At 54.7% G+C, this 25,893-nt stretch overlaps 8 protein-coding genes and 1 non-coding gene across 9 annotated transcripts; 3 read left to right on the top strand and 6 right to left on the bottom strand.

The window, feature by feature from the left end:
- The first annotated feature begins 494 nt into the window (after nucleotides 1–494).
- On the top strand, nucleotides 495–581 carry BDP81DRAFT_t295. Its single transcript has one exon. It is a non-coding gene; the product is annotated as a tRNA-Glu (tRNA).
- Nucleotides 582–5,386: 4,805 nt separating this feature from the next.
- Nucleotides 5,387–6,010, top strand: BDP81DRAFT_453383 (uncharacterized protein; the record flags this gene model as incomplete). Its single annotated transcript, XM_060592831.1, has 1 exon — nucleotides 5,387–6,010. One exon carries the CDS (start codon nucleotides 5,387–5,389, stop codon nucleotides 6,008–6,010), a length of 624 nt encoding a protein of 207 aa, XP_060440628.1.
- A 30-nt stretch (nucleotides 6,011–6,040) lies between these two features.
- Nucleotides 6,041–7,750, bottom strand: BDP81DRAFT_464405 (uncharacterized protein; the record flags this gene model as incomplete). The annotated part of the gene is made up of 2 exons (XM_060594147.1): nucleotides 6,041–7,603; nucleotides 7,661–7,750. The coding sequence occupies 2 exons, from the start codon at nucleotides 7,748–7,750 to the stop codon at nucleotides 6,041–6,043; spliced, it is 1,653 nt and encodes a 550-aa protein (XP_060440627.1).
- A 2,507-nt stretch (nucleotides 7,751–10,257) lies between these two features.
- BDP81DRAFT_464404 (glutathione S-transferase domain-containing protein) lies at nucleotides 10,258–11,186 on the bottom strand (the record flags this gene model as incomplete). The annotated part of the gene is made up of 3 exons (XM_060594146.1): nucleotides 10,258–10,631; nucleotides 10,693–11,093; nucleotides 11,149–11,186. 3 exons carry the CDS (start codon nucleotides 11,184–11,186, stop codon nucleotides 10,258–10,260), a joined length of 813 nt encoding a protein of 270 aa, XP_060440626.1.
- Nucleotides 11,187–12,079: 893 nt separating this feature from the next.
- Nucleotides 12,080–14,362, bottom strand: BDP81DRAFT_464403 (biotin-protein ligase; the record flags this gene model as incomplete). Its single annotated transcript, XM_060594145.1, has 5 exons — nucleotides 12,080–12,579; nucleotides 12,646–12,917; nucleotides 12,994–13,593; nucleotides 13,647–14,262; nucleotides 14,326–14,362. The coding sequence occupies 5 exons, from the start codon at nucleotides 14,360–14,362 to the stop codon at nucleotides 12,080–12,082; spliced, it is 2,025 nt and encodes a 674-aa protein (XP_060440625.1).
- A 256-nt stretch (nucleotides 14,363–14,618) lies between these two features.
- On the top strand, nucleotides 14,619–16,680 carry BDP81DRAFT_329632 (mitochondrial genome maintenance protein mgm101; the record flags this gene model as incomplete). Its single annotated transcript, XM_060585334.1, has 5 exons — nucleotides 14,619–14,683; nucleotides 14,843–14,874; nucleotides 14,978–15,042; nucleotides 16,021–16,307; nucleotides 16,413–16,680. 5 exons carry the CDS (start codon nucleotides 14,619–14,621, stop codon nucleotides 16,678–16,680), a joined length of 717 nt encoding a protein of 238 aa, XP_060440624.1.
- A 444-nt stretch (nucleotides 16,681–17,124) lies between these two features.
- Nucleotides 17,125–18,504, bottom strand: BDP81DRAFT_105523 (TB2/DP1, HVA22 family-domain-containing protein). Its single transcript, XM_060581424.1, has 2 exons — nucleotides 18,166–18,504; nucleotides 17,125–18,091 (listed from the first exon to the last, which is right to left on the bottom strand). Exons 1-2 carry the CDS (start codon nucleotides 18,228–18,230, stop codon nucleotides 17,218–17,220), a joined length of 939 nt encoding a protein of 312 aa, XP_060440623.1. The 5' UTR covers nucleotides 18,231–18,504; the 3' UTR covers nucleotides 17,125–17,217.
- Nucleotides 18,505–20,402: 1,898 nt separating this feature from the next.
- BDP81DRAFT_453377 (LPXTG-domain-containing protein) lies at nucleotides 20,403–22,203 on the bottom strand (the record flags this gene model as incomplete). The annotated part of the gene is made up of 3 exons (XM_060592830.1): nucleotides 20,403–21,617; nucleotides 21,698–21,934; nucleotides 22,039–22,203. The coding sequence occupies 3 exons, from the start codon at nucleotides 22,201–22,203 to the stop codon at nucleotides 20,403–20,405; spliced, it is 1,617 nt and encodes a 538-aa protein (XP_060440622.1).
- A 1,281-nt stretch (nucleotides 22,204–23,484) lies between these two features.
- On the bottom strand, nucleotides 23,485–25,699 carry BDP81DRAFT_474767 (GMC oxidoreductase; the record flags this gene model as incomplete). Its single annotated transcript, XM_060594704.1, has 4 exons — nucleotides 23,485–24,467; nucleotides 24,534–24,983; nucleotides 25,043–25,453; nucleotides 25,525–25,699. 4 exons carry the CDS (start codon nucleotides 25,697–25,699, stop codon nucleotides 23,623–23,625), a joined length of 1,881 nt encoding a protein of 626 aa, XP_060440621.1. The 3' UTR covers nucleotides 23,485–23,622.
- Nucleotides 25,700–25,893: the final 194 nt, after the last annotated feature.

The following is a 25,893-nucleotide window of genomic DNA, read 5'->3' as shown; positions in this document are numbered from 1 at the left end:
TATGATCAGCCGGGATGATACTTTCGCCGAGATAAAATAGCCACCTGAGCTCCGCCTCTATTAACAAGTCATCCACGGGGGTAAAAGAACTCCGATTCTATCGTCTACCATTGTTGCTCGCAGCCATCCAAAACGAGAGATCCAGCCACCACATTAATCCTAACTTCCGCGTGGACTAATGGAGCCATGCATTCGGGAACAGAACTCCCTACCTCTGCAAGTAGAGTTGCTAGTGACTTGTCATAATATCAATAAGGCATGGTGCTGGCGGCATTTCCTGTTCATCGAGTTGGTGTCGCTCCAGATTAGTTCACGTTGAGCAGGACTTGCCGCTACACAATCTCTGCAAGCTGAGAAAGTCAGGGTGGACTTCTCCAATTCAGACATCATTTGACTAACGTATGGGTATTACCTTCACGTTTCGCAGTCAGCTTGCATGGGCTGTCTTGTCTTTCTCTACCTAGCTAGTCTAGAGGGCCAGAAGAGTATCCACATCCGATATGGTGTAGTGGCCAACATGATGCCCTCTCATCTCCGTGGGAGGTTAGGCATAGCCCCGAGTTCGATTCTCGGTTTCGGAAGTTTTTGGAAATACTGCAGCGCTCCCCTTTTTGTGTATTACGACAGACAAGTTATGTGTGGTATCTGTTGAGCATATAGGAGCAAGTTCACTTCCCCTCGACGTTTCTGGAGCGTAAGTTCAAGATAGCATGAGTTTTTCAACAATATAATAAGCTCAACACCACGTCTTTGATAGTCATAATCTACCTCTAGGCCGCGGATATGAACTATCATTAATAAGCTAAGCTTGCATGTGCACTCATTGATCGAAGAAGAGACCCAGAACAACAGATGCGGAATTGTGTCTCTTCACTTTGAACCACAGACAATTTCTGTCGTCTCAAGGCAATCGCCATGACAATTTGGTACACCGGCGAATTGTACTGACTAGCAATTCCGAGAGACAGACTGGGCTACCTAGTCTAAACGTCAACTACCAGTAAGACATACGCTAAGTGTTTTGTCTCTTAATGTGTTACGCTTCGTCTCTACCGGAACGGTCGTCAGCTTCCACGAACTGGTAGAATCTTCTTCCCCCTTCTGTTTCCCTGAGTTCAATCTTAAGTTCATGAGGTTTGAGTCGGCCGAATTCTATATCGGTCTCATCAGCCTCACCCAAGCAGAGAAACGCCGTGCCAGGAAATGCTCCAATGGCCCTGATAAAGTCTGCATAACTCAGTATTTGTTAGCCAATTCCGAGCGCCAATGTATTGGTTCACCGAGTTTCAGAGGAACTGTTGTAAATCCTTGCCTAGAATTCTGCGACGAGTTTGTGATTTCATGTTCCCAAGTGATCGTCTCGCAACGAGGGGGGCGAAGTTATGGAGACAAACGATCGCGTTTAGCTTTATGGCGAGTCTGAGAACATCTACTATATCCAAGACGACGTCAGAGGAATCATCATCAATGTTCCCGAAATCAAGGAGGTCTACTCGTAAGCACACTCGCATCATGCTTTCGGCCGTAGTCTCTGCATGGCAGTTAGTTAGTGGACATAATCCCAGTGTTAGACTAGTTTATACTTGCCTGCGAGAGATTGAACGTCTATTAGCGGCGCACATCGCACGACAAATAGCATTCCTGTGGGTGGTCTCGCAATCGAGCCTTTTAGCGAGGTCAGTGGTACAAAGCTCTTTACGAGGCTTGCCACTTCGTAATAGACAGATATTTGGCCTTCGAGAGGGACGCTCGCGAACCGAACAGGCTGCAATTCATCGACAGCTACCGTTACTTCCCGAAGGTCGACCAGGCATTTGACTACCACCCCCCCCCGGAGCATATGAGATAAGTATCATCAGACATCTCGTCTATACGGTACAAGATTTCTTGCCTTACATCCGGCTGAGGGACTTTTGCTCTTTGTTCCGTGAAGTTGTCTACAATGACCCTTCCGTTGAGCTGCGGGGGTTTGGAGTTGTCAGCTCAAGCCCGCAGTTTCGAGCAACTCATCAGATCTTACTATGGCGTTCCATATGTACCATCCCTTCGATCTCCCCGGCGATCTCCATGGTTTGTAAACGACATCGTCAAAAAGGGAACCTTCCATAGACATCCATTTCGCAGGACCCCCTATAGTCACAGAGGCTGGGAGCTGAATCGAACAATTTAATGTACTTTTTGCCTCTCTCGATCAGTTTCTTCCGCACCTCCAGTCTCTTGGAAATCGCCAAGGATCTCATAGGTACTACCCCCAAATCATCTATCGTGATAGATTTCTTTCCATTCAAGTAATCGATAGACATCACAGAGTAGTCAAGAGAGAAACCTAATCTTGAGTTTGCCCATCTCCACTGAAAGCCCTTAATGACAGCAGCTCGAGACTCAGCACTGTCAGAGTAGATGTTGCATGAAGCAACTTTGAAGCATCTCATGTGGGTGATGTCGTCCAAAGCAGTGGGAAGGTGATTGGAAACCAGCTTACCGGGCAAGAACAAATGACCTATCTCGTTGAAAGCAACTTCTCCATCTTGCATGACACTTTCTTGCCTAGTGATTCCACGACGTCTGACCACTTGACTAATTCCTGAGGCCCTCTCAAAGACAGTCGATAGTATGTCTGAGGCAGCGCGGGCAAGGCCTTTTTCCAAATTCTTGTCCTGAGCGTACGATTGCAGCTGGTCTCTGATGAGCACCAGATGCTTGTAAGGATATTCGATGGTGATGGAACGTCCTTTCCGTATGGGAGGGTACATATTTGCGCGGACGCCCATATCATCAATGACTGCCATCATCGCTTCATTCGTAATCACAATGGCGTCTCTCGAAGCTTGAACCGGGACGTTGTCACTAGATACGGGTCCCTCCCCAGATAGTGTGGTACCTGTCTCTTCTCGAACATCTCGAATCAAGTCTCGAGTTGGGCTATGCTGGCTATCCTGGCTTCGCAACGCTAGGGTAGGGCGTGGCATGTTTTGTGGAGGCTCTGCACGAAATATGGCGTCCCGTTCCATGGTTTCCCGAAAAGTCTGAATGAACTCAGGCGAGGCCATTATTGATATCTTTAGCAAAGATGGAATCGGTTTCAAAGGATTGAGTGGTGTGTGTAACTGACAAAGCCGCGGTTCGGGGGCATGCGGGAAGCCCTGGACATTGGGACAGATAGGCTACATGGCAGGCATTTATACCAAATCACCGTCAAGCCAGATAAGCACTAAAATACCTGGTCACGCTTCACTCAAAGGGCTTGGCCGCATGAAAGAAGATGCACGAAACCCAATCTGCGTTAATTTCGAGGCCGCCAGAGATCTTCGACTTTTATCTAGAAGACCACCATGATACAGAGAACTTGGAAGAGAATTCGTCCAATGATGTGTGGTCCGATCTCGACCCTGCGAGAGAAACTCTCGACAAATAAGGCTCTGATATAGCTCGGTACTGCAAAATATACACAGAGATCTCTCGATGGTTGTGCGATTGTATGGAACATGTGCTGGGCAGCATCGCCTCAGCTCGGCCCGTACACAAGTCGATAGGTCATCTTGACCTCTGTGCTCTGATCTACAGGACTGGCACGAGGACTGATCACACCCTGGTGTACCAAGATGGGGGAGCTTAAGTGGATCTCCTGAGCGGCTTCATATGCATTGGGCAACGGTTTCATTGAAGCTAGCTTTTGAGATGGCTAAGTGCTTGCAGTCTCGGCGCCAAATTGCCTCGGTCTCGGCAAACGACACGATATGGCTGACAGCCAGGTTTGGCGATGACGCACACAAAGATGATAACAGTAATATCCCAGAGAGTGAAATTCACAATCTTGGGATTCAAACTATCAGTGCCCTCGTCACACTGATAGTGCCGCTGTCATTGGCATCGCCAACTCTTGGATCCGATCCGGCTTCTCGACTAGCCTGAAAACCTTCAGCGCTCTCACTGAAGCAATTGACATCGCCGAGCTTCCCGAAAACACCGCATGCGTGTTCAAGCTCAGGCATGGATCCAAGTTGATTAATGATGCTGATTCCACGGCTTGCTCTCTATCCCATTCGCTGTTAGCTCTAACTCCCGTCGTCGACGCTGAGGGTAGCCTGGCACAACACCGTCTGTCCCCACTTCTGGACGATTCGCTGGACCAGGCACGGAGGGTACTCATAACGAACAAGGATCGAAACCACTTGGAGACAGTGTCCAAACAATGGAGATTCCAGAAGGACTCGATCGTCATTGACGCACCTCTTTATGTCGGGCTAGTCTTCGGGTCCACTGTCCTCCTCGTCACTGGGGGCTTGCTCTGCGCTTTCCTTATCGGAGAGAAAGTACCTGGCGTCGATCCATTTAACTTCACCATGTTCTCGTGGCTTCTTGCCGGCCTCGTATTGTCAGCGGCTAAGACACTATGGATTTCTGAGTGGACATGGAGAGACGTCTTGCTCCGGCAGGTGACCTGTCGAACTGTCCAAGAGGTCGCGACTGTTTCGGGACTCGACCCCCAAGACGTCCTTACCATTTCACTCTCATCAGATGGTACCAAGCCTATGGACACGAATGGCCCCTTTCAAGGAGTTTTCGGGCGCGAGCTGGTCCCCGGTGGCTTCTCCATTGATGTTATGACTGATTTCAGAACCTTTTTGAATTGCGGCATTCTCCCCATCAAAGTTCAAACGCTCGAGGGTTCCGCTCTTGTCTTGCTTCGGCTTGTGCGAGGCTATACTGACATGGGAAACATCAAATCTCAGGGCAAGATTGATGGAGCAATACGTGTGTACGGACCTGCCGGACAAGGATGAAGACCCTGTGCTATTAGCTCCAGTTTCTCGCATGAACATTAGCTGGGTCAAGGTCTTTGGAATTTACAATTGGGAGAAAACGAAGTTCTGTTAGCATGATTCAGGGTGTAGATTTATTGGGAGTTCTGTAATTTCGTTCAGTCGGTATTGTCTCGGAATTCTTTGCCTTGACTGTTCGGGTTTCCAGCATTTGGGCCCATGGAATCAAATTGCTCTATCGTTTAACTCGATCCTGTTCTATATGGTTTGGCTCTAGCCGACATGCGCATGCTACAGTCCCCGCTGGTTTCTATCTAAGAGCCTGTCTTAGGCTTGTCAGCTGATCCGGTAGAACGGCGGCTGCGTAGAATTGCTAACCAAAGACCCATTATGCATAAATGTGCCTTGGGTCTCACATATTGGGTGCAGAAGTCTACATGACCACGTCACAGAATTTTCAGCTCGACCCGGAGACATGCATGTAAGCTGAAAGACCCTAGACAGATGCCTACATCATTGACGTTTGCCCTTGACCACTACCAGAATCTCCCTCATACTTCTATCACCGCTTTTCTTGTAGATGAGGCTGACCTTTTGAGAGACCCTTTCCAAAAGTTGTCATGATGCGTCTCGCTTCAAGCATATGGCTCTACGCCGTCACCGCCTCAGCTTCTCTATCCCACATCGCCTCCCTACGCTGCAGTGACAGCGACATCCTCCCCACGCCCTCGTACGACCTCAAAGGCGCACTCTTCACAGTGTGCACCGAAGAAGTAATCGACGCACCCCTCGACAAGATCTACGACACGCTTCTCGACTTCCGCCGCTACAGTACCTGGAACACCTTCGTCGTCGAAGTAGGCCTGCCATCCAACGTACAGGGACCGGAGGACGTATACCCCGGGCTATCGATGAACTTCACCACAGCCGGCATTATCCCTGGTATCAATACCTCCTCGACCGAGGTCATCGCCTTGCTTGCGCCGGAAGTGCGCGGCTGCAACGGCGATGCCAGACGAGCCGTCAGTGCGTGGGGAAACGACGACGGACTTGGTGGCGCGTTTTTGCCGGCGGAGCATCCGAATCTGCTGACGGACTTGGGGAATGGGTCGGTGAGGATGGTGTCGTATGAGACGTATTACCTTCCCGGGGCGACGACGCTGTTACTATTGAAGGAGACTTTGCAAGAGAGGTTTGAGACGCAGGGGAAAGATCTGAAGAGGTTCGTGGAGGAGAGCCTTGGTTAAGCTCATCAAGTCGTCATTCTGTATCTGGTATTATCTTCGTCGACTATCCCTCAAGGGGCTCCTCTTGGGAACCTCTGGCGTCTCAACTGCTTCTTCCCTGGGTATCTCTTCCACAAATCTGCTCACGTGTGTTCTTCCCCCGACCACATCTCCCCAAGTCGTCCCTGAGCTGCTCCTGTCCGCGGCCCAGGTATCTCCGCTGAGCCCAGAGACCGGGCTCGAGCCATCAATGCCTCCCGCAGTCTCCTTGTCTCCTGCGTCTGCTTCATTCTGCGTCACGTACTCAGACCGAAGACTCAACCTCATAGTCTTAAGTATCACCCCGCCCTTCCTCTCAAACTCTTCCTCACGCCACGACTCATCCCCACTACACGTCATATCCTGCGAATAAATCGACGAAGCCTGCGTCTTATACCCTCCCGTTTTCCTCTCCGCCGTCTCAAACAAAATTGGTTTCCCGTCCTCCGCAACATGCCAACTCCTTCCCGGTCTCCGCGGCGCCGTCCCGCTAATCAATAGACTCCCTAAACTCAGCGTCGCCGGACCCAACTGCGCCATAGTGAGAGCTGGCAGCGGCGGTGGGGGCATGCGCAGCTTATTCAAGTGGCTCGCGATACTAGCGTTCCTACTCCGCGCCGCTAGCCCGGCGGGCGTGCTGGGTTCTGTCCAGGGGTAGCCGTGGTACGTCAGGCTGGTAAGGTCGAAGCTCTGCGTCTCAGCGCCGGCTTCAAGGGAGCGCCGCTTTGCGCTGTTCATTATTATAGAGGGGAAGAGACGAGCGAGTAAAGGACGGAGGGTCGGCGCGCTGGCGCAAATGAGTGCGAGGTCGCATTCCAGCACCGTCATGACGAAGAAGCCGAGGGTGTTGCGGACGCCGGCGTCGTCGGTGGGCCGGTAGTGCAGGTGGAGGCTTAGTTGCAGGCGAACCATGCTGGCTACTATCACAAGAACGCTGAGACTCATGACGACTGCGAGAGCGATCTTTTGCCGGCGCGGGAGGTCGAGCCTTGCGACGGAGGGGACGACCATGGCGACGAGCCAGGCGTCTGTTGCGGAGTGGAGGCTTGCGCTGGTGATGAGGAGGTCTGGGAAGCGGAAGCATACTGGTGTCGGGCGGCTGAAGAATTGGCCTTGTACGGGGTTGCATTGGAGGAAGGACATGAGGAGTAAGGGGAGGGTGTAGAGGAGGACGAAGACGACGGCTGCGCGAGCGAGGAGGCGTTCGCGGGGCCGGGAGGAGGACGCGAAGACGCGGAGGTAGAGGGCTAGGATGGAGAGCTTTGCGAGGCAGAGGGTGATTTGGTAGTAGATTAGGCCTAGGTAGGTTCGCATGATGTAGGGGTTTGCGTCGGTGTCGGTGGTGGTTGAGGCGGATGGTGAAGGGGCGCCGAGGAGGGAGGGCGTGGTGGCGGTGATGCTGTAGACTACGCAGAGGGCCGTGGAGAAGAGCCATGCGATGAGGATGAGAGTGTCATCGAGGAACCATTTCCGCGTTACCCAGAGACGGGAGGCTATCCGGGAGGCGATGAAGATGGTGCAGAGGGCGTGGGGAAGGAGGAGGCCCGTCATGAAGAGGGGGACGTTTGCATCTTGCTGCGATGTAGTGTTAGACTGTGGTTCTTTGCGGAGATCAACAGGATCTGGACCTACAATTTCCTTCAGGACTATGGGTGATATCGTTGGAGATGACGACGGTGTGTGAGGGTGGGTGAGGTTGGCGTTGATGCTGGAGTTTGACATCGTGAACGGGACGACTGCGAGAGTCGCCGAGGAGTCGAATGCTGGTGGTCTTGTTGCGATCTTCCACGCCTGGCGGTTACCGAGGACTTACATGCCTCCAATACATGGGAGGGAATTCTGGATCTAGAGCGACAGCATCAAGAAAAGAAAGAGACCACACCGGGATACAAAATCCATAGAGCCCAAGAGCAGACCTGCCGTCTTTCATAGCAGGACATGAGAGAGACCTCAACTACTAGGTTAGGAGGCTCCAAACCCGTCATGCGGGACCACGTTCAAAACCCCCGCCATCCCGGGTTTGGATTCACGCGGCGAACATCCTAGCCCGGCAAAGGACCCTGGAGAAGCATCTCCCGCGTCCCGGCCCACCCATTGTCCACCGGGTGGGCTCCATGTTGAAGAAGAAGCTACTTCGATTCGTCGGCGCGGGCGCATTGGCTCCTGATGTGCGCCTGCGTGGATGTTTGTGTGGATGTGTCTATCTGTCTACCTTTGAGTGTGCGTATGTGTGAGTGGATTTGTGAACTTGTCCATGTCTGCCCGAAAAGGCAAAAGGGAAGGTGAGTGAGTGAGTGAGTGAGTGAGTGAGTGAGTGAGTGAGTGTCAAGTGTGCCAGATGCAAGTCCCAGGCTAAACGGGTGGGATCGCGATTGGATGGACATCTGTTTCTTTTGGGGTTCTCGGCGGGAGAGGCCGATGGAGGGGCAGAGAGGGTTGTCCAAGTTCCAGCTACTCAGCTTTCTTGAACGGTTCGTGAGTGAAGTGTCCTGTCACCTTTTCAGCTTCACCTCAGCTGTCATCTCATCTTGGTGAAACGGGGTAGACATTTCGATGGCTGAGAGTGAAACAATTCCGGCTGTCATCTCACGATAACCTCGAAAGAGAGGCAGAAACAGAAACAGAGAGGGAAAAGAAGAGGAACAAACTCACCACCCCCGCGTCGACTTCTCCAACTCGAGTGAGCTCCCGCACCAGTCGCTATCGAATTCGTCGATGCGGGGTGAGAGATGCCACACACACACACTTTGCATTCCTTATCCGCAGGCATCTGAATATGCACCTCATCCCTCCACACCGCAAATCCCGCGACCACATGTCCCATCCCCGCAGGCATGGTGGCATGGCAGCACGGAGTGCCGTCCGGGACTTTCCCGATCCGGAAGGACCTGGCTTGATTGCCGCGCCGATTGGTGGGACCGGTTCGTTTCTCAAAGTTCTGGTCTGATGACATGCTTCATCTCAAGGTTCGTTGCGGTAAGAGTTCACGACGCAATCGAACGCTGTCTGTCTCTCATCGTAGAGTGTGGATGAGCGGATAATTGCGCGGTGGGCCAACGCGGACCAGACGATCCACGGTGATGGCGACTGGCGATGGCGACTGGCGATGGCGATGGCGATGTTGACGGGCAACGGCGTTTGCATTTTCTGCCCACCTCAGTCAGGTCAGGTCATGCATCTCTCGTCCATCCACCCTCTTTTCTAGGTAGTCCCGACACGGCTACTTTCTGCATTCTCGGAGCTTCTTCTTTGTGTCGTTTGTTACCTTCTCATTCCACTCGGCCAACGACATCTCATCGGGCAGAGATATTCGTGAGCCGAAGTGGATGGCGATTTCTGATGGGGTGGTGAGGTGGTGAGGGAGCACAAAGGATACCCAGACTTCCGGCCCGTCAACCCCGCCATAGCGATTCGTTGTGCGTCTGCGTTGATTGCTCCCACTGCGATACCCACAGCACACGAAAGGTTCGTGGGCGCTAGGAGCTTGACGACGGAGACTGCGCTTCCCGGCGTCTAGAAATCCGATCCATGAATGAGGCCATATCAGGATATTCTTGGAGAACTGAAAGGGCCGATCTAGAAGCTTGTCTTCGCGATTGGCAGGTTGAAAGATCTGTATCGGGTGGTTTCTTTTGGATGTGTTCTGGCTGAGTTCTTCTTCTGCGAGGATGAGCGGGAATCGGTAGGATCGAATGTCACCGCATTTGCCGGGGAGTCTGTGCGACAGGTGCGATGAGTTGCAAGATGCCCTTCAACAAGTTTCCCTCAGAGCTGTGATGGTCCATTCTACTTGGCATCGAAGATGATATCTCAAATCGGAGATGAGATTCGAGGTGCAACATGGCTTTGGCCTTTATTCTGTCGTATCATTTCTCCCCGGAATGTTTTACTTGATGTCTCTGCCTCACGGACTTCGGTGCACCTTCAATTCCTGATTATGGCCCGCTCTCACTATGATCAGTGAATTAACACAAAGTTCAGTGTCCTTGTAAGCCTCATCTTGGCGGCGCATCTTGACGATAACTCTAGTTCACGATGTCTTCTTAGCGATCTAGTCAAGAAGTGGCAGACCTCAAAGTGTGAGAAGCGAAAACTCATGTGAAGTTGTCTGCTAGTTGGAGATGGGATTTTTCCTTTCGTCCTGGTAACTAACTCCAAGCATCGCGACACCGGGGTACCTCCGTCGCAAGAGGACTCCAGATCAGGCCAGTGTCCTGCCCATCGCCTCTTCACCCCTCAACCTCCTGAACCTTCTCCACAACCCTCAAATACCCAGGCTCCCTCTTCAGCCGCTCAACGTACTCAAACAGAATAGGATGCGCCGCCCTCGCCGACCCGCCGGGCCAGCTACCCATCGTGTCCCACGCATTCTCGGCGTCTGCCGTGATGAGCGCGAAACTGATGAGTATATCCGCGGCCGAGAGCTCTGGCCCGCAGAGAAACCCGCCGCCGTCGGCTGATACCCCGGGCGCAGTCTTGAGAAAGTTCTCGAGCATGGCGAGGTGCTTTTGCGCATTGGGGAAAATGACAAGGGAAAAGATCTTAGAGGCGACGAGGGAGGTAAGGGGGCGGATCAGGAAGGGGACGTTGGATGATTTCAGTACTGCAGGTGTCCAGGTCAGAATCTCATAATTGCCGAATACAAAGGAGAGAGACGGGCTTACTATTGATGAGGATAAACTGCACAATCACAGGGAAGAAGCTCCCCTCGACATAGTGCAACAGATACCAGAACCGCGCATACGCCTCCGTCTCGCCCCCGACTTTCCCCTCCCGTCCAAGCTTCCAGCGTGGCGGCACGAGGCCGGGCTTGCGGTGGCCAAAGTGCTCGACGAGGTACTGCGTGATGTACCCGCTCTCGGCAAGCCGGATCGGTGCGGGGCTAGGATCCTCATCGCTGGGGGTGGGCGTGATTTCTAGCACGGGCGCTTTGCCTAGCGGGTGGACGGCTTCGAGCTCGGGGGGCGCGAGACGGTTGGGGGCGCGGCGGAAGAGTTGGACTGTGTAGGGAATCTTGAGTTCTTCGAGGAGCCAGAGGGTGTTTTGGGAGCGGGAGTCGTTGAGCCTTGTATTGATGAGTTTTCTGAGGGTTTAGGTGTTTGGTGAGGAGGGGTAGGTACCAGTATAGCTTCACTTGTGGTAGTTCTTCTGTTGCCATTTTGGAGGGTTGTTTTGATGTTGCAAAGGGTCGCGAGGTCGCGAATTTGCGGGTGAGAGCGGTGGGGTGAGCGAATCTGTTGCGAGCGTGAGTAGTAGTGGTGAGCCTGATGATGAGATTCGATGGTGAGATTCCTTGATATAACGGTGAGCGGCAGCGGTGTCGACCAAGGATCTCAATTGCGTTCATGACGGATAGCAGGTTGTATGACGGAACTTGGGTAGTTTCATATACTATTTCCATGTCAAATATTTGGCGTCGATGCGTCCTGTCATCATTATGTGGATCGATGGGGAAGGATTTTGCTAGAATGGCATGTTTCGCTATGGTTTCTCGCGTACTTTGTTTCCGCCGCCTAGTCTCCGAGGTGACGGGCGGGCGGCACAGTTTCCGTGTGGAGGGTGTAAGACGGAGAGATCGGGGCTCCGGAACGCCGATCGTGAGACTGGCGAACGGGGGTTTGAGAACCGTATAAGCCGACAACTGGCAGATGTCTCAATGACAATTGATCATTGTACTAGGTAAAACGTGTAGAAGACGATGACAAGGGGCTTGAGAATCTTGATTTGAGTCAAGTTGGAGAGGTGTAAGCCGGAACGCATTCCGTGTAGCTAGCTACCTACTTTATCCAGATGCGGCATGAAGCTGACAACGGCACCCGGGCACGCCCGCAGACGATCCCGTGAGACGACTGTGCCTCTTTAAAGCACCCTGTTGACTTTCATCTAGGCGATATTCTTCCGAATAACCCAAAGCGTTCATCAGTCTCACTCAGCGAGATACGATTCGCACACATCCATTGGAAAGACCCTGGATCTAGTCGAAGCAACCAGTCCGGTTTCAACAACCCCATAGTCTCAAGCATCACTATGCGCCTGCTGTGCGGGCCAAGCCTACAACTTCCTCTTCACGAGCCCCTTCCAGAAATCAAAACTATTCTCGTCACTCTGCAAAGCCCACATCCGCCCCGTCTCCCTCCCCATCCCATCCACCTCGACAGCCTTCAACATGCCCCAGTCCCGCGTGATACCCACCACCTTGGCTTTCGCCCCCGCCTCGGCCTCGAGCGTGACGTTCTGGCCCGAGTGAAGCCAGTGCTTGTAATACCGCTCCTCGAGGTCGCGCGAGAAGCCTTCGCGGCGGAACTGCGCGTAGAGCGCCTCAATGCGGGTGAGGATCCGCGCCAAGAGCGTCTCGAGGTGGAAGCCGCCTGCCGCTTTCAGGGATCCGGGGGCGATGGCGTTGAGGGAGGTGGTGGGGCGCGAGTTTGTGGTGTTGATGCCGATGCCGAGGACGATTTGGTAGGCGCCTTGGGAGTAGGCGCAGTTGGAGAGGATGCCGCCGATTTTGACGTAGGAGGGGTCTTCGGGGGATGAGGCTGGGTCGCGGCAGTCTTTGTCATTGTTAGTGTACGGGTCTATGCTGCTGATGCTTTGATGGCTTAGGGAGAGTGGCTTACAAATGTCGTTGGGCCACTTGAGCTTCACGGGGACGTCGCCGCAGGCTGTGTTGTACGATTTGACGGCCTCGACGATGGCGATGGCGGCAATGTATTGGATGAAGACGACTGGATGGGAGGCGGCTAGATGAGCAGGGTGGTTGAGGACGGTGGAGAAGATGAGGCAGCCCGCGGGTGAGACCCAGACGTTTGTGCCGCGGCCGCGGCCGGCGACTTGGGTTGTGGCAGTGAGAGTGAAGCCCGTCGGAAGGTTAGCGAGCAATTTGGGGTTCCTAGAAGATAGTATCGTTAGCATGGATGGCTCTTGTTTCCAAATGTGAAGGGAAGAGGCGGAAAGGGGGACCATACTTATCCATGAGCGTGTTCGTGCTGGTGACAACCTCCCCATACATGAGCGTATCACCCCACTCCTCCGCCGCAGGCTCAATCGCGCGATACTCATTGAGAGAGTTATAGAACAACCGATGATTAAAGCTCGGCGTCTCCTTGGCGTCCGGCCACGCCTCCTCATGCGGGACAATCACCTTGACCACAGCATCATAATCCACCATCCGGCCCTCCCCTCCTTGCCCAGAACCAGATGACGGCAGAGCTTGCTTGAGCTCGTCCACATCCCACCGCGAAGACCGCTTCTCGATGCGGAAGACGTCGTGCTCGCCGCGGATGTACTCCTCCTTGTCTTCGGCATCCTGCCCCTGGCCGGCCTCGCGGGTGATGGCCTCTTCCCAGGACGCGAGCATCTCGCCGACTTCGATGTGGTTCGCCGAGGTCAGGTGCATGCGCGAGAGGGACGGCGGGGCGGAGGGGTCGGCGCTGAGGTCTAGGCCGAGGCGGGAGAGGCATGCGCGGAGGAAAGTTACGCGGGCTGCGTCGGCTGCTGCGAGGGAGGAGACGAGAGCTTCGTAGGAGGGGATCTGGGGTTGGGGGTTGAGGTTTGCTGCTGCGAATCTGGAAATCATAGTTAGGGGGGAAGGGCAGCGAGGGATATTGGACAAACATACTCTGGATGAGGACCGGTCAGGACAACGTTACCGGAGCCGACTTTGCAGTGTATCACGGCCGCTCTTCCCGCTCCCCCATCGACCGCAATCTCATCGGCATACTGCGCGAGAACCTCCACGTTATCATACTTTTCAGCATCGACAAAGACGCCTCCGCCGTTATAGTAACTCAACACCTCACCCTCCCCAAACCCATCCTTCACACTCAACCGCACCACCCGCGCCCCCCTCTCCGAATGATACTCGAACCCCTTCAGCGCCCCGCCCCTACACGTTCCGGGGAAGAACCCGAGCTCGCGGGCCCCAATGACCTCGAGGGTCCGGTCTCCGACCTCGAACTCGCACCGGCGGCTGCCGTAGTACCCGCCGGCGCAGAAGCCGAGGTAAGCGCCGCCGCGGCGGACATAGTCGGCGATGCGGCGGTTTCCGGCGCCGTTGAGGACGCGGCAGTAGCCTAGGTCGCCGCCGCCCGGGATGACGAGGAGGGCGCAGGTGGGTTGCCAGGGTTCTTTTAGGAGGCTGGCCTCGGCGACGGGGATGACGGCGTAGGTTGGGGAGAGGAGGCGGCGGAGGGAGTAGATGCAGTGGCGGACCGATTCGACGGTCGTGCCGGTGCCTGGGGGTTTGAGTTGTGAGTCAAATTATTCACATAGTAAGATGGTTCAAGGGGGGAATATACCGGTGTAGACCAGCACGTTGAGTTTACGTGAGGCCATGATGAGAGGCTGTGAGAGAGCGCGATGAGGGATGAGATGAGTCTTGAGCGATGAGTGAGTTTCCGTGGCGGCGAGTGTCGTAGCTTCAGGGTTTGGTTGGCACTGTTTTGGACCCCCAACAAAGTTCCAGGTGTGCTAATTCGAATGAGACTCACCTCACACATTGCAAAACGATTCAATCACCGACACAGGACGACAACGACGTCTGCTAGACAACCGACAATTGACTGCCGAAGAGGAAGTCGGAAAAAGAAATATGTCCAAGCAGGAAAGCGACGCGGCGAAAAAGTCGTCGACGGAGGATGACGAGCCTGATGACTGGTATGTCGAACTTCTCTTCTGCTTTTCTCAAGTGGTATGTCTTGCTTGTCTCATACGACAAGTGTCTGTCGTTCGCGATGTTAAAGGTCAACCCCTGGAGAGAAGAGCAAGCGGGAAGAAATGTCAACAAAAGCCATAAAGCTAACCACCAATATGCAGGGACAAGCGCATCTTCAGCACGGGTTGCGCAGGTACGCATCGACTCCTCTCCCTCTCCGGATCGCAGCGGAAAGATCGCGAACAGACAGTTGGATAGCGGCGCTAACTTTGACCTCCCCTGGTTCGTCCCTGTAGACGAGAATGCAAAGTTGACAGATTGCTATTTCGAGAAGAAGGACTGGCGGCAGTGTACGGCCGAGGTATATTATTCTCTCATTCGAATGAGATCTCCTTCTCTCGCAGCAATGATGTAGAAGATGAGCTGACCTGAAGATACCAGATGGAACATTTCAAGAGCTGTTGGAAGCAGCAGGGCAACGATCGCCGGACGGACGCAAAGGATGCATAATGCAAAGACAAGAAGAAATCCTCTTCTCTACCAAGAGCTGAAGCTTGTACACCACTTGTATCAACAACTGTAAATAAATCATCACAAAAACAATCGCAACTCATCTAATTCCCCTTGGTGATCTCACTCACTCACTCACTCACCAACCCCCAAAGTGGACTGACGCCATCTCCGACGAGACGAACAGAAGGAAAAAAGGAAGAAAAAAAAAATCGCTCGCACAGTGTTCTAGCTCCAAAGAAGTGGCCCAAGCTCCCGCCTCCCGGGCGCCGCATTCACCCGCGCCGACCAAATTTCATTCTCAATCCTCCCCCGTCCTACACGCCGCCCCCGGGTCTATGAGCATCATCAACACCGCGCAAACCACAACCATACTCTCTCTTCTTCTCCTCCGACCCGGCTTCTCTTCTCTTGCGCGCGCGTGTCTATTTATTCTACAACATATACCCAGACACGCACCTTAATCGCCCCCACGCCACTCACTCAACCGAAAAGTCGCATCGTTCATGCAAGACGAACCACAATGGCCTCCTTCACCATGCGCCCCCTCCTCCGCGCATCGCGAAAAGCGACAGCAACCCTCACCCCAATCGCAAGAATAGCCACAACATCCCGCTACAAAGCAGCCTCCGCCACCGCACCCGCCTCATCCCCCGCAAAGGCCGCGCCAGCATCAACCTCAACCTACGCCAAAAAGGCAACAACACCCGCCTCTCCCCCGAAATCCACGAAACCCTCAGCAGCAGCAACACCTAAACCCACGTCAGCAGCACCAACAACAACATCATTCCCAACCGCACCACCATACGTCCCTCCGCCGCAAAACCAGGCCGCAGACCAGGCGCAACAACAGCAGCCGATAGACTGGTCAACATCCTACCACGGCCTCGGCACAGCCCGCTTTCCCAAGGAAGTCGTCGACATCCTCCTCCAACCCGTGAACCCCGCCGACGTGGAAGTCAAACCCGACGGCATAGTCTACCTCCCCGAGATCAAGTACCGCCGCATCCTCAACCAGGCCTTCGGTCCGGGCGGATGGGGTCTCGTGCCAAAGGGCGATGTCGTGGTGGGTGAGAAGGTCGTGACGAGGGAGTATGCTCTCATCGCGGAAGGACGGTACGTTGTTCTCTGGATCTTGGTCCTCTCTACCCCTACCCCCATGCAAACCATTCTAGAGACGCTTTGTGAGAAAAACAGAGAGCTAACATGACCCACAAACAGCTTCATCTCCCAAGCCCAAGGCGAAAACGGTTACTTCTCCGTCGAAACCCTCCCCTCAGCCGTCGAAGGCTGCAAATCAAACGCCCTGATGCGCTGCTGCAAGGACCTCGGCGTCGCCTCCGACCTCTGGGACCCCGTCTTCATCCGCCAGTTCCGCAAGGAGTACGCCGACGAGATCTGGGCCGAGCACGTCACGACGAAGCGCAAGAAGCTCGTCTGGACACGCAAGGACGTGCCGTTGGCGTATCCTTACAAGAAGACGAACTAATTGTCAGGGACCGAGAGATTAGAAATCTGGAAGGTCGTTCCTGCGGCGGTAGGAGGCATGGCTTAGTCTTCCAAGCTCGCGCACTCTTGTCAATGAAAGAATTGTATAAATAAAAATCGATGGATGGAATATGTGTAAGATGGGTGGCAAGAGCTTGGGAATCTCAACTGTAATATTAGACGTATATCATGGCCCTCCTCGGGATAGGGGGAAGGGTCGTAGATGCATAGACCTTTGCATAGCGGTCAATCAAAGATTAGTACAGACACGAAAAGGGCCAGTCTCGAAGGAACATTGGTCGGCTGTTGAAAGCGACTCCCAGGTCTATTCAGCCCCCCGTTTAGTTGTGTGAATCGACCGGGAGCGCAGACGTCGCTGGTCCCGGGATGACATCCACTCTCGGGTGGATCATCAATCGACCATGACTCCATCCCTTGCCCGAGGCCGAACATCTAAATCATGTCAAGGTACCAAAAGTCACCGCGCAAAAACTCCATTCCCGCAGACAAACGCCGTTGTCATGTCTGTAGGGCGGCATCACTTGTGCACACCCGAGCTGGATCCACCCTCGGGATTCTCAGCCGTCGGCGTGGCACCCCATCCCCACGGCATCCATGATCCCCCGCTCGTCTGCCTCCGCCTAACGGATCCGTCCTCGTCGTCACCACCGGCGTCCTCGGCCCCGCTCTCGGCGTCAATCTTTTCGAAATCAGTCTCGCTCCGCGACTTGCTCAGCCCGCTGTGCGCGCTCGGCGGTCTCTGCGTCGCTTCCTCCTCCTCGTTGCCGTCGAGCTGCATGCTCCCCAAGGAGCGGCTAAACGTTTCGGGATGCGCCGAGGATGACGTCGCCGCCTCCTCGCGTTCGAGGGCTTTGAGGAGGAAGGCGAGACGCTCACGCTGTGCGGCGATGAAACTCGTCCTCTCGCCGCCCTGGAGGTTCGGCGGGATGATAGAGCCGGACTTGGAGAGGTCCTGGTGTTGTCCCCCACCGGTTGCGGCGGAGTAAGCGCCCGCGAGGAGGTTGTAAAAGTCGGCGCCGGTGTGGCCTGCGGCGGCAGCGGGAGCCCAGCGCGCGGCGGGGACGCTAAACCGGGCGAGGAGGGACTGGGTGTAGGACTGCGGCGGGTGGCCGGCAGGAGCGGATACGGCAGACGGCTGAGACGCAGGTTCGGGGTCGCCTGGGGGCAGGCCGAGGACGTTTGTCTTGATGAGTTCGATTGCGCGTTTGAGGTAGGCGATGCCGGCGGCTTTCAGGCGGTCGTGGGCCTCGGAGATGAACTCTTCGATTTGGGCCTCGTTGTCTTGGAGGAAGGGGTGGACATGGGTTTGGTAGATGATGCGAGCGCCTTGAGTCTGGGGGAGGACGAGGTAGAGGAGGAACAAGAGGCGGATGTAGGCGTAGAATGGGATCCTACGGTTGGTGTTAGTGGTTGGTGGGGAGAGGGGAGACTCGAGGTTGGTTGCAGTCTGCGAATCAGGACGTACCAGACGAGAATCCATTCAGTCCAGGACTCGACGAGGAGTGCGCAGGCGAGAACGACCCAGTACATGAGCCATGGTGTCAGTTGGGCAGGGTCGGAGGTCTTGAGGGCCTTGTAAGAGGCGAAGAGGGGGAAGAGGAAGGAGGCGATGGAGCTGTGAGGTGGAATACCGTGTCAGTCGAATGGTTCGAAGTCCAAGCAGGGCCATAGCCTAAGGAACCCAAACCACGCCGAGGGTATCATGGAGGTCACGGAGTGACGATAGCACCCATTGCGCGTATTTGGAGGAGAGAGAAACTCACGATAAGAGGTGGGCGAATATGTCAAACATGGTTGCGATGTGAGGTCTCGATAAGGTCGTGTAGGTGGAGAGGAGGTAGAGGTGTAAGAGGGAAGAAGAAGGTTTGTTCGGAACTAGAGAAGAGATGGAAGAGCGTTGTCGGCCAGGTAGCTTTGCACGGCTCGGTCAGCGCGCGCAGCTGTCGCAGGGAGCACAGCCGACGTCAGGCGGGGGGGGGGGGCTGACGGATGGGATGAGCGTCGAGGGGCAGCGTTTGAGGGCGCAATGTCTAGGTTGATAGGAACGTGTGAGTATCCGTAGGACTTTGGCTGTGAGTGTCAGCCGTGGACGAGGCACGGAGTGACAGACTGAAAGAAAGAAAAAGGGTTCAACCAAAGCTGGAGGAGCAGATGGAAGATGCAGGAATGCGGGTGCAGTAAGGTAAGGTGAGGTAGAGAGCAGCACCTCGGTGCCGGGTGTGTAAGGTAAGGTACACGGCAGCTTACACAGCAGACAGCACGCGGAAGCAGCAACCGGCGCTCGGTGCTCGCTGGGGGGGGACGAGGGGAGGTGGGCAAGGTGGGGTCCCTGAGCACGAGGACAAAGCAGGCGGGTGCAGCGGGCATCACGGGCACTTGTCGTTGGATCGGAGGGCCACACGGTAATGTACCTTTTACGCGGTATTGGATAGGCAAGGTACCTTGCATCGGTTGACTAAGGCAAGGCGGGGGGGGGGGGGGGGGGGCGGCCGGTGAGATCTTGGCTTTGGTGCTTTCAGCGAGATGCGATGCGATTAGGTACCTAGACGTGCTAAGGTTGGCTGGGTGGACGTCATCGAGGGGTCGGATAAGGTGTTGATAAGGTGTTGTTGGTGTCAGCTCGGGTGGGCGATAACGCCGATAACGTCCAACGGGTGACGGATGAGGTAAGCTTAGGAGGGGAGCTGAAACCGGACAAGACAGGGAAACCTGCTGATTCGTGACACCGCTCTCATCTCATCTTTTGCTCGTCTTTCTTGGTCTTCTACAAGGCTCACCGAGGTTAAAGGCGGCGCTCTAAATACTCACGAGACCCTGTGGTCACCGTGTTTCCATTGCCCCTGTTTGGCATAAATGGAGATATGTTCATTCTCAACAAGGTTTGGTTCCTGGCCTGACTCACTGAGCAAACATATTCCCTCCATCACTCCCGTTTAACGTGCCCAGACACCCTGACTTCACCTAACAAGACGTCCACGACGTCCACGACGGGCCGCAGGTAACCACATCTCGGCCTACTGATACAGGCACCGTGTTTTGCATCCAGGCATCCCCCGTATCTGAGCGCCATGTGACGTCTCCTAGCGCCCTTCGGTCCTGCCCGATGATCGGGGGGCTGGAACGTTCCACCTTTGCCGCTCCTCTCCGCATCTTGCCGCTTTTGGACACCCGTTCATGGATGCTTCATCTTCACCGAGACTTGCCTCTTGGATCAGCATCTCGAGATCAAAGGCTAAACACCCAGGTCTTGGTGTATGGTGCGAACACGTTGTCAATAGAGATGCCGCACTTTGTGCCCGCATAGTATTCGTGCTCCACGTACGCAATGCTTCCAGGCTGCCAGTCATCAAGGTCGCGTGTAATCCCTAGGCACCGACTTAATGAGATGAGAACAGGTTGGCCATGTCTATTGAGGACAGCGTCAGCCAGATGAAGCACTGGTTCTGAATATTCCCGGCCTCTCCACGCTGAGTCGTACCAACTCGAATGTCCCGTCACTCCCACTTCTCCTCTTCATGCTAAGGGGACGCCTTCAAGGACTCGAGCCAAAGTATGCAACCCAGCATATGAGTAGAGGCTCAAAAGTCGCAGTCTGCGCAAACACTGATGATATTCTATGTAGTCTAATAACTCTTAATCAACAGCATAAAAGTCTAGGCCACTCCAAACTCCAAGCTGCAACCAAACCTCATCGCCTCGCCCTCAATTATACGCCACCACATTATCAATGGCACTCTTATTCAGTCCAGGCCAATGCTTCTTCCCCCACGTAAACCACAAAGTCGCAGCACCAACCACAACAACAACATAAATCGGCCCAGCATAATTCATCTCCGTCCCCGTAACCGGAATCGTCTGCGGGAACGGCAGCCAGATGCTCAAGTAAATCGACCACAGCAGCGCATACACATTAATCGGCGTGCCCCACCCCCTCGGCAGCGACCACCCGCCATACTGCACCTGATACTCCGGCCCGTGTCCGATCCGCCCCGTCAGACGCGCATGGAGCATGCAGGATATGGCGATAATGTACGAGCCGTACAGCCCCAGCGACGAGAGCGCCGTAAAGGCCGAGAACACCGTCGCCGTGGCGTTGTTGCCGACGGTGAAGAGGGAGAGACAGGTGACGATGACGCACGGTAGCCAGACGGAGCGGATCGGTACACGGTGCGTCGGGTGGATCTTGGCAAAGTACCGCGGTAGGCCGCCGTCGCGGGCCCAGGCCCATGTGATGCGTGACACGGAAGCCAGCGAGGCGGCGACGACGCAGAATGTGATAACCAAGAGACCGACGACCATGGCTGTGCCGGCAGCGGGACCCGCGGCGTTGAAGAGAAGAGGGATGATGGGGTAATCCGAGCTCAGGATCGCCTCCGTCGTAGCCGGGTCGCCGCCCATACCAAAGAGGATGGCGAGAATAATACCATACGACAACACGCCGTTGAGGATAATCGTCCACAGCATCGCGCGCGGAACAGCTTGCTTCGCCTTGCGCGTCTCCTCCGCCATGTGCACGACGCCATCAAATCCAATGAACCCCCACGCGGGCACAAGCATGCCGATATTCCAGCTCACAAAGTCGTTTGTCCACCCGGAGCTCACGGTGCGCTCGAAAAACACAAAGTCGGCTGAGGCGCGGGGCGCAAGCGTCAAGAGGACGACGACGAAGATGAGCCAGAGGACGACGTGGAGGACGCCGGCTAGGAGCTCCATCCAGGGGATGGTGCGGAAGGCGTACATGTTGATGAGGGCGCAGGCGACAAGCTGGGCGATGATGACCATTGTGATGTGCCAGGGCTGGAACGTGTACGAGGGGTAGTTTGTGCTGACGAGGCCGATCATGATGTTTGCTTCTGAGGCGGCGGAACCGGCGAGGGCGGAAACCCAGGCGAACCAGGTTACCCAGCCCTGCATCCACTGTGAGGGGTACCGTCGTCAGTCTCTACCGTGATCATGGAAAAAGATTCTCAGATTGGGGGACTAGAGGGGGAACTTACCGTGATGAACCGCCGGTGCTTCTCTGGCGCGAGGAAATGCGTCCAGTGGTACTGCGCGCCCGCGATGGGCTGGATGGTCGCGAGCTCAGCCATGGAGAGCGCCTGGGCCATGGCGCCGACGACGACGAGGACGATGCCCCAGGCGAGCGTCTGCGGCCCGCCGTTATAAAAGGTGGCTCCCATGTCCATCGCCATGACTTCCCACGAGGACATGAAGATCAAGGCAAAGGCCAAGAGCTGCCAGAAGGAGAAGAGGCGCTGACAACAACAACAACAACATTTGCTCGTGTTAGTCGTCATATCCAAGGTTTACGATGGAGGACCAAGATAGATACACGTACCCTGAGCGTCGAGTCACCGGTGCCGCCATCAGCCATTGAGTACGGGTAGCCGTTCTCGTGGTGGTTGTTCTTGGTGCCGTCGTCCGTGTTGCCGGAGGAGCTTGTGTTGACGGCGTCGTAGCCGCCTTTTGGCTGCTGCATCTCGATGCGGTCCGCTTTTGCCATGTTTGCTGTCTCTTTTCTAGACGGAGTCCCCCCTTCAATGCTACAAGTACCAAAGTCAGGAAACCCTCAGGTAAAGAGGCCGTCGGCAACTCAAGTATCAAGCAGCAGAGAGGAGAACAGCAACGCAAGAATCTTTTTGAACCCCCAAGAAAAAGGGAAAAAAGATGGGCGCGCGATCTGTGTAAATACCATCATGCAGGTAGGATAATGCCAAGACAACTAGGCGATCTGGACCGGCAGACTAGACATGCAGTCCCCTCTCGCATCACTGGCACCAGTCCGACTCGAGCTGCTCGGTACGTGGTGCGATGCGACCCTGACGCCATTTGTCCCAGGGTATCAAAGATATCACCGCGATCTCATTGGTGTGCTTGTATGGTTTCACTGGCTTTCTGAAGAAGCTCCCGATTCCCGTGGTTCCCCCCCCCCGGCCTCGCAGTGGAATCCGATCAACGCTAGCAAGGAAGGAGAACGGTTTTTTTTTCGCCACGATTATGAGCTGTGGTGGGGTTTCTTTTGAATCTGCAGCATCTTTCGGGCGAATCTTGTGGGAAAGAAGAAAAAGCCCAATGCAAGTTGTGCATGGAGGTGAGGTCACATCGTGATATGAACAATTGCTCGGCTTGTGTTCGACGGTTATTGGTGGATACACTATTAGCCACGACAGTTGAAGTCAATGGGATCCGCCATGGTCAAGGTGATCTCGGCATTGTTATCAGCATCTGTGATAAAGCAATCTCTATTGCACTACTTTATTCCCTCTCAGACTCTCCAGACGCAAGAATAGGAATCATTAGAGCTCTTGGCCGAAACTGTCACAGGTTTACCCAGTGAAGAAGGCAAAGGTGGCAACCAGCAGACCCGTCAGAGAGACTGTCACCTAGTACCCAGTCCTGTTCATTAAGAGTTCGGAACTACGATTCATCGACTTGTAACTTGGTTGTGCTCAAGTAGTATGGTCCGGGAGGTTGGTATCCAGCCCGCACCAAAGACGCTGGTAGAGCTGGTCTGCCTGGGGCTTGAGATTGGGCAGTACTTCGAGAGGACGAAGCCCCAGGGCCAGGAAGAAGACAAACGCAAGTTTGAGAAAGAGGCTCATAGCTGAAAAGTCGTTCGCCGATAGATGACTGACTGTGAGCTCCTCTGACTTGAAGGGGAATGACGTGGGCTAGGTGGTTGATGACCCAGCTTGAGGCTTTGGGAATGTCGTTTGACGATGATTTAAGCATGCATCTAGAGGCTGTTGTCATTTGGTGACTGGGCGATTCTGAATATTACATTGGAAGTGAACACAGCTTGTACTACGTATGGTCTCGGTGATTCAGAGCGGGAGCACTTGGAGTTGAAATAAGCTTATTTACCACGTAAATGCTAGTGGACAGCAAACAAGATGGGACTTATGTTGCTAGTATCGTCTTCTCAAACCTCGCCAAATGACTTCTCAACCCCCTTGATGAGATCAGCAGCATACTCCGCAACAGCATACACAGTAGCCTGCGTATGCGCCGCAGGTAACAACGGCATAACACTCGCATCCACAACCCACAGCCCCTCAACACCATACACCCTCAGCCCACTATCCACAACACCACCCAGGTCCCGCGGCATCATCGCCGCCGTGCCGACAGGGTGATCGAAGCTCGAAGACAGCCACGATTCCCGCATGACGGCCTCGATCTCAGCATCACTCTCAACGCCCGGGCCCGGGAGGATCTCTACCGCGGCGAGCATCTCAACGCTGGGACTCGCCATGAAGGCGCGGGCTTTAGCGACGGCGCGGAGGAGGAGGAGCGTGTCGATTGGGTTGGAGAGCGTGTTGAAGTCGACGAGCGCACCGCCGGCACCTGTGACAGAGGATTCGGGGTCCGGGTTCGTGCTGTTGATTGTGATGGTGCCGCGGGAGAGAGGCTTTTGGAGGGCTACGGGGACGGAATCTGCGCCGCCAAAGGTAAATTCCATGACGCCTGCTTTGGGGTTGCGGAATTCTTTACTCAAGATATCGCGCTGGCGGGTGAAGCCCTGGACCAGGGCTGGGTTCTCTGCGTAGACTTCCGGGAGGTTCTCGAGGGGGTCTTGGGCTGTGACGGCGTCGGCGATGGCTTCGTAGTTATCTGGATCGAGGTCCTGGAGGGATGTGAAGACGACTCGGTTTCCCCAGGCGTGTGTGTGTGGGCCCGTTCTGTTGGCTTGGTACTCTGCGCACGATTCGTTGTAGAAGGATTCGTTGGTCATGAGCGTCGGGTTGATGGTAGTGTCGTTGGCAACTTAGTGAAGGCATGTTAGACTGACCAACCTTCTGACAGCAATTATGAGGTAGATGTCCAACTTACAGTCATAGACCATGAAAATGGCTGGGTGGTCCTGGAAGTTCGCACCAACACCCGGTAAGTCAACCACCACGTCGATATCAAGAGACTTCAGGAGCTTCTCTGGGCCAATACCGCTCAGCTGCAATAGTTGAGGGGTGTGAACTGCCCCTGCGGCGAGCACCACATTCCGAGACCCCACGAACTTGGTGTCGGATCCATCACGGCTACCAATTACCACGCCAGTCGTGGTGTTTCCCTCAAACTTGATAGCTGCGCCGTAGTGATGTACCAGCAAATGCAAATTCTCACGGGCGCTGACAGGATTGAAGTATGCCGTCTCAGCAGTTGATCGAGTCGCGTTCGGGCCGCCAGAGTTCTGCGGGAGCCACGCAATGCCGACGTTGTCGCCGTCCGCGCCGTCTTTCAACGTGGGCACTTTGATATCTTGAGCCCATGCCCGAGCCATTAGAGCTGGGGATTGGCATTAGCCTACCGATCAGCGGACGTGTGATTCCGTCAAAGCAACTCACCAGACTCCGGCCACTGCCACGAAGGAAACCCAACCTGGATGGGTCCATCACCATACGCATTCTCACTCCACTCATACCCGTACTCCTCAATATACTCATCCGGTGGCGGCGCGAACGTAGACGACTTTTGGAAGTACTTGGAAAGAGTCGCCCAGCCCCATCCAGGGTTCCCGAACGCTTCCCACGCGTCGTAGTCGGCCTCGGAGCCGCGGTCCCAGGCCATGCCATTGACAGCAGAGCTTCCGCCAACCACGGCACCGATACGAAGACGGGACGTACGGTTGCCGAGTTGCGCTTGAGGAACGGACGTCACGTTGTAGAGGCGCGCCGACTGGTCGTATGTGGCAAAGTAGGGCACCGTGACGTTAATTGTGTTGGCAAAGTCTCCGTATTCGACTACTAGGACCGTTTCTGGGAAGATACAAAATATGGTTAGTCAAGTCTATGTTGCAATAGCGGTCATTGGCGGCTTTGAGACTCACTTTCTGGGTCTTCACTGAGTCTGTTGGCGACGACGAGACCGCTCGTTCCACCCCCGACCACGACGTAGTCATACTGCTCACAAATTGTGTCGAAACTTCTCTTGACTTGCTCAGTATGTTGTCCCAGCACCAAAGTCGTCACAAACAGGAGTCCTATCACCAACTGAGATGCCATGGTCTATCCAAAGGGGAGGAGGTTGACAGAGGCGAACTTCGTCCACGGAGAAACGAAGGCACCATGACAACATGCCACGAAGAAAGGGAAGAGCTCGATTTAAGAAAGTCGATACCAATCTCCAAGGCGCAACCAAAATCCAAAATGAACTTATGCTTACCTTGACTCTCAAAGAACCCCGCACCGGTGATGCG

The sequence above is a fragment of the Colletotrichum phormii genome (genome assembly GCF_030913505.1).
Source record: "Colletotrichum phormii strain CBS 102054 chromosome Unknown BDP81scaffold_23, whole genome shotgun sequence".
Classification (NCBI taxonomy): Eukaryota; Fungi; Ascomycota; class Sordariomycetes; order Glomerellales; family Glomerellaceae; genus Colletotrichum; species Colletotrichum phormii.
Note: the sequence above shows the minus strand (reverse complement) of the source record. Positions and strands in the feature narration are given on the sequence as shown.